This window comes from Schistocerca serialis, chromosome 8 (assembly GCF_023864345.2).
Source record: "Schistocerca serialis cubense isolate TAMUIC-IGC-003099 chromosome 8, iqSchSeri2.2, whole genome shotgun sequence".
In the NCBI taxonomy this organism is placed as follows: domain Eukaryota; kingdom Metazoa; phylum Arthropoda; class Insecta; order Orthoptera; family Acrididae; genus Schistocerca; species Schistocerca serialis.
Genome location: NC_064645.1, coordinates 339,672,115 through 339,685,303, shown reverse-complemented (window position 1 = coordinate 339,685,303; position 13,189 = coordinate 339,672,115). Strand labels below are relative to the sequence as shown.

The window sequence follows — 13,189 nt, the reverse complement described above, 5'->3', positions numbered from 1 at the left end:
GTAGACTTAGCAGCTTCCTCTTAGCCCTGATTTGTATGAATCTTTGCTGTTACTTTATTGAATGGAGACCAAATTTTGTTATGATACTATGTCACTACTGGAAATAGAAAATAAAAAACAAGACAGCACAAAGGGCATATGATGAAAAATTGTGTATTTGGTACTCACCTTTAAAATCGGTGCATGTTGGACAGTGATTCCCCATTCACTGAGTAAGATTTTAGAATCATTGTACAGACCAAATATCAGTAATAATATACTGTTTTGTAGAAGTATAGAAAGAGCAAATCAGAGGAATGAAATGTGCAGATTGTTCTAGTCTCTCTTCTTAGCCTACATTTCGATAAGGAAATTTATTCTTTATTTCTTATGATCAATGGCCATGACTAAGCACTAATATTAAGTATTAGTCTGTTTGTTTTGTGTACAAAAACATTTAATTTGTCTTTAGCAATGTCACTACACATCTTAACACACTGTGATGAACCAGATGTATAAATTCAAGACAAATATAAAAGGCACATCATAACACATCCTCTTTGTGTAGAATACAGTGGTACTGCAGCTGAACTGATCCAAGCACACATCATGTTACACTTCTATAATACTTGCAACTCTCATTCCTAAAGATTTTAATTTACATTTATTGAAAGAACATATCTCAAAATATGACACAAAATTTGAAATCCACGTAATCATATATATTTTACAAGCACAACAATCTATCAACAAGCTAGCTAAAACTGTTTGGTTTAAATATAGTTCTCTAGAAGTTAACTCCCATTGCCACAGCTGTACTGAGGTGGTTTGGGGGTATATTTAACATACATGATAAAACTCTTCTAAACATCTTCATTATCCCAGTCTTGAAACACTAGGTACATGAACCTTTCAATAAAGTCATCAACAAAGAGCACAGCTTCTGCATTTGACAGCAGTACATACAATTCTTTCAATACATCAGCATAAACAACTGTAATAAATATAATGTATAATAAAACAAGATTTTATTTACAAACTGAATAATGAGTCTTGAAACACTTCCACATTGGACAACAGAAGTGATTGGGAAAGTTCAGTCTGTAAATCAAATACTGAAATTAACTGTAACTGTTTGTTTAAACAATAATTCTGCATATACAATTGCCTTTGTCTTATAATTTCAATGAAAGAGTACAGAGAAATGAGTAAACTAGAACATCCAAGGATGGCAAATGTTGAAAGAAAGCTATATTTCAGAACGGTGTTGGCTTAGAAAGAGTAATGCACTTTGTAACAGTACAGAGCATATTAATACGGGTTGTTTGGAAAAATACAATTAAATAATGACTAGGGTAAGATTCTTCCCCTCCCCTTCCTTCAAACCCCAAATTTTTATTAGAAAATTATACAGCAAAAGAGAAATTTACACTTCCAAGTCTTTTCATGCCCAGTACTCAGCAATAATACTTTTGAATTTCCCTTTATCATAAATTTATTTCAATCTTGACTGTAGACAAATAGCAGGAAGATACTAAAGGTATGGAAAAAAATCTTGATTTTAAAAAAAAATCTCATTATGTTTTATTGTGCTCACTGAATCAAATAGGAAGGTCAATGATAATAGAATAGGTAGGAAACTACAGCCTCACTGGTTTCATGTCAGATGTCTTTCAGTGAATTTGGCATGTCCAAACCTTTCTACGTACTGTCTAATGTGTCATGACATATTATCAGTTTTAAAAGTACATGCTAATCATGGCACATACACAGTTCTGTCAATCAGTTGTGCACTGAGATAATAACTACAAACAAAGCACAATGAATTTACCAATGAGATGTAGTGTGTTAATGAACAAGGATAGCTGCAAACTGAAAAATAATTATGGAAGCTCACACAAAAACAATCTTTTGGAACATGAATGGTCATGTCTGAAAACCGATGCACATTATCACAGAAAGCATCATACTGTGTCCATATAACAACAGAAAAGAATGCAATACATGAAAATGATTCAAATACATGTCCAGTGAACAAATTTTAACAAAACACACATTCACAAAAATACATTTCACTCATGTATATGCAACAGCGTGCATTTTGCACAAATTATTCTGGCTGAGGACAAGGCACCAGAACCTTGACGAACAGCAGCAGCACAATATGCTGAAAGTATCTGCGATGATCGTGAAGCACTACTTTGCACATTCCCACAACAATAATAATCACAGAAACAGCGCAATGCACCTATCTGTAACTTCCAATACTGGTTCAGCACAACATTCTAAAAAGTGACAAGCTTTAGTAAAAATTCACTCATGTAATGTTCCATGTCTACTTATTCACACATCAAACAATTGCTATTACACTGGGAACAAAGCAGTCTTTATATGCATGCCAGGCTGAGTGCACCATTATACACAAATGAAAATCGGCACATACAAGGCACAATCACCATGTAACTGAATGTATTATGATGAGTAGCAACAATTAGTACAAAATATTCATCTGGCTTAAATGGGCATCCTTTAAAACATGGTCCACAATGGATACCATTACAGTTATGTAAGGACAGTCTTCAGTAGCCAGTGAACATTTCTCACAAAAAAAGAGGCAGAGATGCCAATTGTTCATCTCTAGACACATGTAATGTATCAAGCAATTCAGTTACAATTCTGAGCGTGGCTCTTCTTGCTCAGAAGACAGCATGGGGACGAGAGTTTGCAGAGAGAAGTACCGACTGCGATCGCCCACCTCCACACTTGTGATGTGCTGGAAACAGCAGGGCTGTGAGATGTGTGACTTTGTCGGCAGCGGAGGAGGGGGTGGCTGTGCAGACCGACGCCCTCGTGATGTTTTACTGCGACCTGGAACCAAGTATCATGTAAAGTCATATAACAAAGGTACTAAATTACACCAAATACACAATGCAAGATGAGTAGCCAAATCATTTGCTTTCATTAGCATCTCACATAACAGAAGGGTGTGAAATGCTACCTTTTATTTATTACTGTAATTATTAGCTATTGCTTAAAAATGTACAATGGACTGCTGGTAGGTTACTGACCAACAACATTTGAAAACAAATAATCACAACCATAGCACAGTAAAGTTACAAATTACACTTCAGTCACAAACAACTAGGGCAAGATATTATGTTTCAGGGAGTTGTAAGATAGAAATTACTCTTACTTGACCATAAAACTAAACTCTGCATTAGCACATTTTGTCCATAATTTTTTCAACTGTAATATATTTCCTGTTTTGATTTAGATAGATACCATTTTTAGATACAATTTTTATAATCTGGACCCAATATACCTCATTGTTGACATGATACTGACACTTATCTCCTTCTCCCTCCATCAGAGAGGGTGAGACATACATTGGTTTTATGACAATGTTGTAACTACAGATTGTGGTATTAGGAAGAAACACTTTTTGTTGTGCTTGGAAAGCTATTTCCAGTTTTCTGATTCTTGCTTTCAATCTTTCTTTATATATTCCTTCTGTAATCCATTTGCCCAGACATTTAAAGCTATTTACGTTTTGTTGTTCCACATCTGGTGTTTAACTTGGTTGTATTGTCCATGAAATTTGACACTAATTATGCTTCTTCAACAAACTCCTAATAAACCTGCTTGTGGATTATCCAGCTTGCAGATCATGCACGATTAGTTCAGCAATTTTTGGAAAAAATTGTAGATTCTACATTATTCATGTCTTTTTGGTTATCTGTGCAGTCTCTGATCTGCATTAATGTGGGAGTTATGTATGTGTGCATCGAAAGGTTGAGGCATCGCACCTGGTGCAGACAGGCTGATGTTCTCCGGCGAGGAGGTGAGGCGTTCGACGCGGCCCGCCATTTCATCGGCAGCACGCTCCGAGTCGAAACTGAGGCCGACGAGTGTGGTGTGGTCAGACGAAAGGTGCATGGTGTGGAAGGCACGCCCAGCCACTCGGTAGTTGGTGAGGTTGTCGATGGTGTCGCGCCACAGCGCAAAGCATGTGCCGCGTTCAGCCAGTACGAGTTGGATGCGGCGCTGAGTGCGTGCGCGTGCTGCCCCCAGGTCCAGCAGCAGCACAGGCACACCTGTGCTCTCGAGTCGCCACTCGTCACCACTGGTAGAGCCCAGGTATAGGTTTGCTAGCGAACCGCACACGTACACCTGCAACCGACACCAGTCCACACGGTCACATGACAAGCTCCGCTAACCTCCAGTATAAGTGCCAATGGAAGGAAAGTTGACAAAGATAAACAAAGTAGCACCTTTATTGGGTTGTATACACACTAGTTTCCAACCTCTGCAGACATGATGGCTCATGCAGGAAACATATGAACTACACTGATGGGAATATATATATATATATATATATATATATATATATATATATATATATATATATATATATATTACACCAAACGAAAGCGTTGGTATGTTGATAGGGACACTAACAAATATAAACACACACACAAAATTCAAGCTTTTGCAAAGCACGGCTGCTTCATCAGGAAAGAGGAAAGAAGAGGGAAAGACGAAAGGATGTGGGTTTTAAGGGAGAGGGGTAACGAGTCATTCCAATCCCGGGAGATATATATATATATGTATGTATGTATGTGTGTGTGTGTGTGTGTGTGTGTGTGTGTGTGTGTGTGTGAGAGAGAGAGAGAGAGAGAGAGAGAGAGAGAGAGAGAGATTAACATTTTACGACCACAGGTGAGGTAATCCATTGCAAATAGGAAATGCTGGTACATTAATAACAGGTGTAACCACGCAAGCATGCAAATGTGCATGCATTGTGTTTTGCAGGTGCTGTATGTCAGTTTGTGGGATGGAGTTCCATGTGTCTTGCACAAGGGAGATTAATGATGCCTGTGGATGATGCTGGAGTTATCGTCTGATGATGTTCCATATGTGCTCGACTGGAGACAGCATTATCCTGTTGGGAAACATCCCCTGGAATACTGTTCATAAATGGGGGCAGAACATGTCGAAGTACCAGACTGACATACAAATTTGCAATCAAGGTGCATGGAATAACCCTGAAAGTGCTCCTGCTATCATGCAAACTCCCACCCCAAACCATAACTCCAGGTGTCAGTCCAGTGTGTCTAGTTTGCAGACAGGTGGGTTTCAGGCCCTCAACTGGCCCTCTTCTAACCAACATGATGGCCATCACTGCCACTGAGTCAGAACCACCTTTCATCAGGAAACACAACAGACTGGCACCCTGTCCTCCAATGACCTTTTGCTTGACACCACATAAGTTTAAAATGGCGGTGGTTTTGGGGTCATTGGAATGCACGCTACATGGTGTCTGGCTCGGATCTGCCCTCGAAGTAAACAATTTCTAACCATTTGTTGTGTCACTGTGGTGCCAAATGCTGCTCATATTGCTGCTGCATTGCAGTACAATGCGCCAGAGACATATGTCGAACACAACTGTCTTTCCTCCCGGTAGTGCCACATAGTTGTCCAGAGACTGGTTGTCTTGTGACCGCACATGCAAGCAGTCATATGCAATGGCTACATTCCTGCCCAGCAATTCTGCAACATCACAGAAGGAACATCCAGCTTCTCATAGCTCTATTGCATGACCTCATTCAAACACAGTGAGGTGTTCATAATGGTGTCTTTGTCATCTTAAAGACGTTCTTGACTAACATCAACTCACCACATCCAATCCCAAAGGTACCTAATGCTTAGGATCACAACAGCGTGTATTTAAGGCAAACCTGATTTGCATCCTTGTAGCAGCACTACTTATGCCACTAACGCGACTGGCATGTAATCTGAGGAGACATCATCTCACAAACACATCTACCAACTTTTGTTTATGTAGCAAAACTCTTTTTTGGTGCTGCGTTTTTTTTTTTTTTTTTTTTTTTTTTTTTTTTTTTTTTTTTTTTTTTTTCCCCTGTCAGTGTCAATGCAGCAAGCATGATATGCAGGGAGATTTTATCAAGTGCTGCTTAGCATATGATTTGATTTGGAATATGTAACGACCAGTGCAGCTTAACTTTAATTGTGCTTACACTATATCATATTTTACAGAGTTATATTATGCCACCATGTATCTTCCTACAGAAACCATTCACGCATGCCATGAATACTTTCGGTGAGGGATAGTGAAATGCTCTCCAGTAGTTACAAACTTTAGCTAACAGGCAACAACATGTTTATTGAGAATAACATGCCAGTAAAAAGATGATTTCAAACTCATTTACAGTCATTTCAGCAATTCTGCATGGTACTTTTGCTCTCACTGTTGTAGACATCCTAAACACCGAGTTGTCTGAAAGTTAACATTGGCTACAATCAGAAAAGAATCAATACCGGTCAATGTCTTTTGATTTTATATATGATAGTCCTATTGGCCACTGCACCAAGATTCACATGATGATGATGATGATGAGGTCCCATACTCCGAGGAGCGTATGGGACAATGAGGGGACCCGCACCACTGTACTAGGCAAGGTCCTAATGGAGGTGGTTTGACATTGCCTTCCTCCAACCGAATGGGGATGAATGATGATGATGAAGATGACACGACAACACTCAGTCATCTTGAGGCAGGAAAAATCCCTGACCCCGCCGGGAATCGAACCTGGGACCCCATGCGCGGGAAGTGAGAACGCCGCTACAAGACCACGAGCTGCAGACAAGATTCACATAGAACTGTGGAAATATTAATGTCATGATGATGTAGTCTTTCATCCCAACTGTTCAGTCGGTGCATCGATGAAGCAATGATGGAGTAGGATTAACACTCAGGGTGAAAGGATAGCAATGATAAGATTTGCTGTTGGCATCGCTATTGTCAGTGAGATTGAAGAAGATAGGCAGGAACTGTTGAATGGGACAAACCAGTCTAATGCGCATTGAAAGTAGAATGAAGAGAGACGAAAAACTTACATCAAAATTGAAGACTATGGAGTAGCCAAAATACACTCAACTGACAAAAGATATGAGATAGCGATATGCACATATACAGATGGCAGGGAGAGTCACATGCACACGGTATGGAAGGACAGTGCACTGGCAGAGCTGTCATTTGTACTCAGGTGATTCATGTGAAAAGGTTTCTAACGTGATTATGGCCCCACAATAGAAATTAACAGTCTGAATGTGAATGGTAGTCGGAAATAGAGGGATGAGACATTCCATTTCCGAAATTGTTAGAGAATTCATTATTCTGAGATCCACAGTGTCAAGAGTGTGCTGAGAATACCATATTTCAGACATTACCTCTCACCGCAGACAATGCATTGCCCAGTGGTCTTCCTTAATGACCGAGAGCAGCGTTGTTTGTTTAGAGTTGTCAGTGCTAACAAGCAAGCAACATGTCATACGCTAAATCTGCATGTCTGTAGTGACGTTTAGATATTGAACAAAGCGCGTGCACGCCATAGTTTGTAACTAATTTAAGTTTTTTTTTTCATAGAGTTCAATAATTTTCACCCTGCACGTAAGCGTGAAACTCGCTAAACGTCATCCAAGTCAAAGGTGCAATAGCTGTTGTACAGAAATTCGCCAATATCTGTGGGGTAAGATATATCAGTAATGACAGAAATGTGAGTGTTTACATTAGTCACCACAACAATGCAGCAGCTCGCACATCGCAAACATCACGCTTGATATGGCATAATACACAAAAACTCACTTCATATTTGGAAATTATTTCCCGAAACGCTCGTCCGGCCACTGAAAAAAATCGCGGCTAGGAGTAGTAAATGTCACTGTACGGCAAACAAAACCACACGATCCCTTGCTAGCAGACGACTATCTCGTTTAACGTGACGACGTAAAACACTGCGGCTGAGTTTTCAGTTGGCTTCAAATATGGCGGCGCCTTGGCCAGCCTAAGTTGTTTATGTAGGTCGTTTTCTCTCGAGCAGTCAACTGAGGCAAGGAAGTCAGCCGTGTAAAATGGGCTTTAACAGACGAGACTAGTTCAGGAATAAAACACCAGGGGCGCTGCAGTAGGCTCACTTCTCTCGAGTAGTCAGTCGAGACGAGGAAGTCGATCGTTTCGAGTCTCGCGAGGTGACGCACCTGGGTCTTGAGGCTGCGGAAGGCGGCCTCGACCTGGAGGCGCTCCTGCTCGCTGACGGAGGAGGAGGAGTCGTGCTGGCCGTCGTCGGTGTCGGCGCTGCTGGCGCCGCTGGAGGAGGCGGCCTCGCTGCCCGCCACGGAGTCCTTGCGCGAGCGCCGCTGCAGCCGCCGGTCGCGGCCCTCCAGCTGCGGGCACGACCCGTACTGCCCGCTGCCAGCGTCAGCCAGCGAGCTCCGCATCCTGCACAGCACACACCACCGACGCGTTATGGAAATGAACGCTCCGAACCAGCTACAATAACGTAATATATTTTTAATATTTTAAAGCCGACCGGAGTGGCCGTCGGTTCTAGGCGCTACAGTCTGGAGCCGCGCTACCGCTACGGTCGCAGGTTCGAATCCTGCCTCGGGCATGGATGTGTGTGATGTCTTTAGGTTAGTTAGGTTTAAGTAGTTCTAGGGGACTGATGACCTCAGAAGTTAAGTCCCATAGTGCTCAGAGCCAATATTGTAAACGACAGTCCTATTTCGGTTTATTGCCAATATCAAGTGCCATCTAGAAATGCTAGAACACCAGGGGCGCGAAATGCTGGAACACGTGAGGAAATACTGACCCTACGACTTATCTTAGAAGATAGTTTAATAAAAGGCAAACCTACGTTTCTAGCATTTGAAGACTTAGAGAAAGCTTTTGACAATGTTGACTGGAATACTCTCCTTCAAATTCTGAAGGTGGCCAGGGTAAAATACAGGGAGCGAAAGGCTATTTACAATTTGTACAGAAACCAGATGGCAGTTATAAGAGTCGAGGGACATGAAAGGGAAGCAGTGGTTGGGAAGGGAGTGAGACAGGGTTGTACCCTCTCCCCGATGTTATTCAACCTGTATATTGAGCAAGCAGTAAAGGAAACAAAAGAAGAATTCGGAGTAGGAATTAAAATCCATGGAGAAGAAATAAAAACTTTGAGGTTCACCGATTCTGTCAGAGAAAGCAAAGGACCTGGAAGAGCTGTTGAATGGAATGGACAGTGTCTTGAAAGGAGGATATAAGACGAACATCAACAAGAGCAAAACGAGGATAATGGAATGTAGCGGAGTTAACTTGGGTGATGCTGAATGAATTAGATAACGAAATGAGACACTTAAAGTAATAAATGAGTTTTGCTGTTTGGGGAGCAAAATAACTAATGATGGTCGAAGCAGAGAGCATATAAAATCTAGGCTGGCAATGGCAAGGAACGCTTTTCTGAAGAAGAGAAATTTGTTAACATCGAGCATAGATTTAAGTGTCAGGAAGTCATTTCTGAAAGTATTTGTATGGAGTGTAGCCATGTATGGTAGCCATGTATGGAAGTGAAACGTGGACGATAAAATAATTTGGACAAGAAGAGAATAGAAGCTTTCGAAATGTGGTGCTATAGAGGAATGCTGAAGATTAGATGGGTAGATCACATAACTAATGAGGAGGTATTCAATAGAATTGAGGAGGAATGAAATTTGTGGTACAACTTGACTAGAAGAAGGGATCGGTTGGTAGGACATGTTCTGAGGCATCAAGGAATCACCAATTTAGTATTGGAGGGCAGTGTGGAGGGTAAAAATCGTAGAGGGAGACCAAGAGATGAATACACTAAACGGATACAGAAGGATGTAGGTTGCAGTAGGTACTGGGACATGAAGAAGCTTGCACAGGATAGAGTAGCATGGAGAGCTTCATCTCTGGACTGAAGACCACAACAACAACAACCAGTTGGAAGTGATGGCAATATTGCATCTATATTTGTGCTGGCTTAAGCTGTTGCAAGCACACTGGTCAACAAAGATGTAGTGCGAAGATTGATAGTAGGCGTTGGATCAAGCGCGCCTATCACGAGAGAGACCAGAGACACACCTGCAAGCAACGCACCGCCAGTGCCCTCTCGACAGCAAGTATTTAGGCCGTCTCCGCTGACCAGAGGACCTCACTGACTCACTCTTCCAGTTCGGCGTTTGTCAGAATATTTGCTGAGCTGGCTCAGTTTACATCGCAGGTTACGACAGCATATAGCGACCACATTACTGACTATAGCGAGATTAAAGTTTGTGATAGCAAGATTGCCGATATTGTCTGCAAGAGGACTATTACTGATGAGCTTGTGCTGCAAGACATGGACTCTACCGAAGTTAAGTATGCTGTACAAGTAAATAAAGAACTGTGTTAATCCACGTGTGCATTTGTGATGTGGAAGGAGGATACTGGCCAACCATAGCAACATCCTCTCCCTTGCTTCCTTGCAGTACAAGACTACCATAAAGTCTTTCTTACACGTCTCAGTAACTGTAACAGTTCTTCTAGTTATGAAGCGTAAAAGTACGTTTTTGTCAAATATTTTGACAGTTCTTTACTATTATGCCCCCCCCCCTCCTTCCTCGAGCGTTTGAGACGGAGCATCAAAAATTAAAACAGGGGATCGACTGTTCATAAATATGTTTTCTGAAGGGTTTGTTATATTGGAATTGTGTGTTCTGTTCTCGTGTGCCCCAGGGTGGGGCACTGCGCCCTTGTAATGGGGGCCACCGGACCTGGCGTCCTGTGGTGCCTATTTTGCTCCCATTCGACAGTTCTTCACGTTAAAAAAAATCACAAGTAATACTGTGTAGGATTATATGTGACTACGGAATAATAACTCTTCAGAATATTTGCATTCTTTGTTGCCTATTACTTGACAACTTTCCCTTTTGTGTGATTATTTAAAGTATATGAAGCATAAAACCAGTAAAGACAAGAGACAAACAAAGACGGTACACATTTCTTCAGTCCTTCCGTCCAGCATTTTTTTCTCTCTAATTTTGCTACAGCTTTACAGGGTGTTCTTTCCTTCCTGCGAAAAAATCTATCACCTCAAACGGTTTGCTACACGAAAGATCAAAATGTCGTTGTCTAGTAGTGAATATGCTGTTAATACGAATAGTACCCAAGAGTGGTGTGGTTTCTCGGTTTGAATACGTCTATTTTGTCACTGTCTGCTTCATAAAACGAAATATGTCTTTCTAATGTTACACCAATTCTAACACGTGTCCAATAAGCGAGACTGTTTCAGCACAAATGGTCATTTTTATGTACCTCGTTTACATAAATAACACAATAATTCATGAAGTACCAATATCAAATGCTTATTAGGCCTACTACAAGCAAAAAGTTTTGTGTTAGGAAATAGTTTCATATTTCATTCATATGCTCCAGTTTCTCAAGAATAAGATCGAAAATTAAAGTACGAAATTTTTATATAAATTTGAATAGTTATATTTTTTCCACATAATTTTTGTGACGTCCTGGTTTTTCTCCTTACTCGCTCTAACATACGATCTTGTCATTATTAACTCTGTGACTGTTCCTGCCATTGTCAAAATTTATTCTCCAGTTAACATCACCAATTCTGCGAGAATCACCGGTTCAATTACCCCGCGCTTATTCTCCGGCTAGGCGTCATTACGTGTTCGTGCAACGCATTTTCCCCGTTAGTCCGGCTGCTAATCGGGGCCTGTACAACTGTTAGTGCAGCGGTCTGGCCAAAATTTCCTGTCAAAATTTTCTTCGATGCACCGAGTAGATAGTATCTAATCTTTCTTACCTGTTTGTCGCTTATTTCCACTCTGGTAGTCAGAATATATGGATATGGTTAATAATTACAACGCTCATCATTCGCATACCCTATCAACGATATAAAGAAACACTGATTGGCATTCATCCGTTCGTCTTTATTACTCTGCTCAGCTCATATAGTCCCGCCCCCTTTTGTCGACAGGAAAACTTTTTATTTCTAAGTGCCACGGTGATTCCCCTGGAAGAGATCTCACGTACGCTATGCACGCATTAAAAAATCAACTAATGATTCGTTCAAAAATCAACTTAGAATGTGTTCAAAAATGCTCAAAATATAACCGGGACGCGTTTCAAAATCTTATGAATAATCACCAGACCAACATGCGCTGAATGCCAGGCGCTTTGTGAAACAAGGTTTCTTTTTTCAAGAATATGAGTTTGGCACCCCCCTGGAATTTCCGCCCGGGGCAGATACTCCCGTTTGAAAAGTTTCCACACCGACACTTGTCTGTGCCATTCAGCCTGCATAGTTGCTAGGTACGATGTTGTTATATTTGTTTACAGTGTACTTGTGTGTTCCTTGAGTGCATTGTGACTTGCTAGTCACTTACTGTTTGGCAATCCAAGCAGTAGGGCGTGAGTGGACGATGGGATTTACTAGTGCAGAAAAATCTGACATACTCATGGTATATGGAGAGTGTAAGATGAATGTAGTTCGGTCTTGTATGGTGTCTGCGGCAAGATATCCTAATAGACGTCAAAGACCAAGCGCACGAGGAAGAGGCTTGAGTCACACAAGTCTCTTACGCATTCTCCATCAACATAGGTTCCAACCGTATCACGTCTCCCTCTATCAAGAGCTGCGTGGTAACGATTGTGAGAATCGTGTTAACTTCTGTACATGGGTATTAAGATAGGATACTCCAGATGTATGATGTATCTTGTTTACTGATGAAGGTACATTTATCAGTCACGGTCAGGTAAACCGCCGAAACATGCACTGTTGGTCTGTTGATAATTCCCGTTGGCTTCTTCTGATGGAACGTCAGATTACGTGGAGTGTAAACGCGCGGTGTGGGACAGTGAACCATCAGCCCATAGGCCCGTTATCGATAGGTGGAACACTGAACACGCAGAAGTATGGCAGGCACCTAACAGACCATCTTCCACGGGTGCTAGAAGACGTTTCTTTGCGGACTGGGAGGAACCTATGGTACCAACATGATGACTGTCCAACTATACTGCACGAAGTACTATAGCATGTCTTCGCGATTTGTTTTTAAACCGTATGATTGGGTGCAGACAACTTGTGCCTTGGCCGGCCCTTTCCCCGGATTTGACGCCTGTACATTCTTTTTTGTGCGAAAAGCTGAAAAACGCTGTGTACAAGGACACGTGAACTACATCTGGAGAAATGCTACAACGTATTACTCCAGCCAGCTTGGATATCTCTTCTAAAATGCTAGTACATGTGCAGCAGTCATTCCATACTAGACTAGAAGCGTATATTGCCACTGCCGGTGGTTATTTTGAATACAATCTGTGATGGTCAGTCATCTCGTTACTGGT

At 41.4% G+C, this 13,189-nt stretch overlaps 1 protein-coding gene across 1 annotated transcript in view; it reads right to left on the bottom strand.

Annotated features, from left to right (window-relative positions):
• Positions 1 to 405: 405 nt before the first annotated feature.
• The window catches only part of LOC126416479 (uncharacterized), a 60,757-nt gene continuing 47,973 nt past the window's right edge, over positions 406 to 13,189 (bottom strand). The window contains exons 2-4 of the mRNA XM_050084217.1: positions 8,038 to 8,278; positions 3,786 to 4,149; positions 406 to 2,847 (exon numbers count right to left, since the gene is read on the bottom strand). Of these exons, the coding sequence (XP_049940174.1) occupies positions 2,648 to 2,847; positions 3,786 to 4,149; positions 8,038 to 8,277 (804 nt within the window). The 5' untranslated portion in view covers position 8,278 and the 3' untranslated portion in view covers positions 406 to 2,647. The remainder of the gene's footprint in view (positions 2,848 to 3,785; positions 4,150 to 8,037; positions 8,279 to 13,189) is intronic.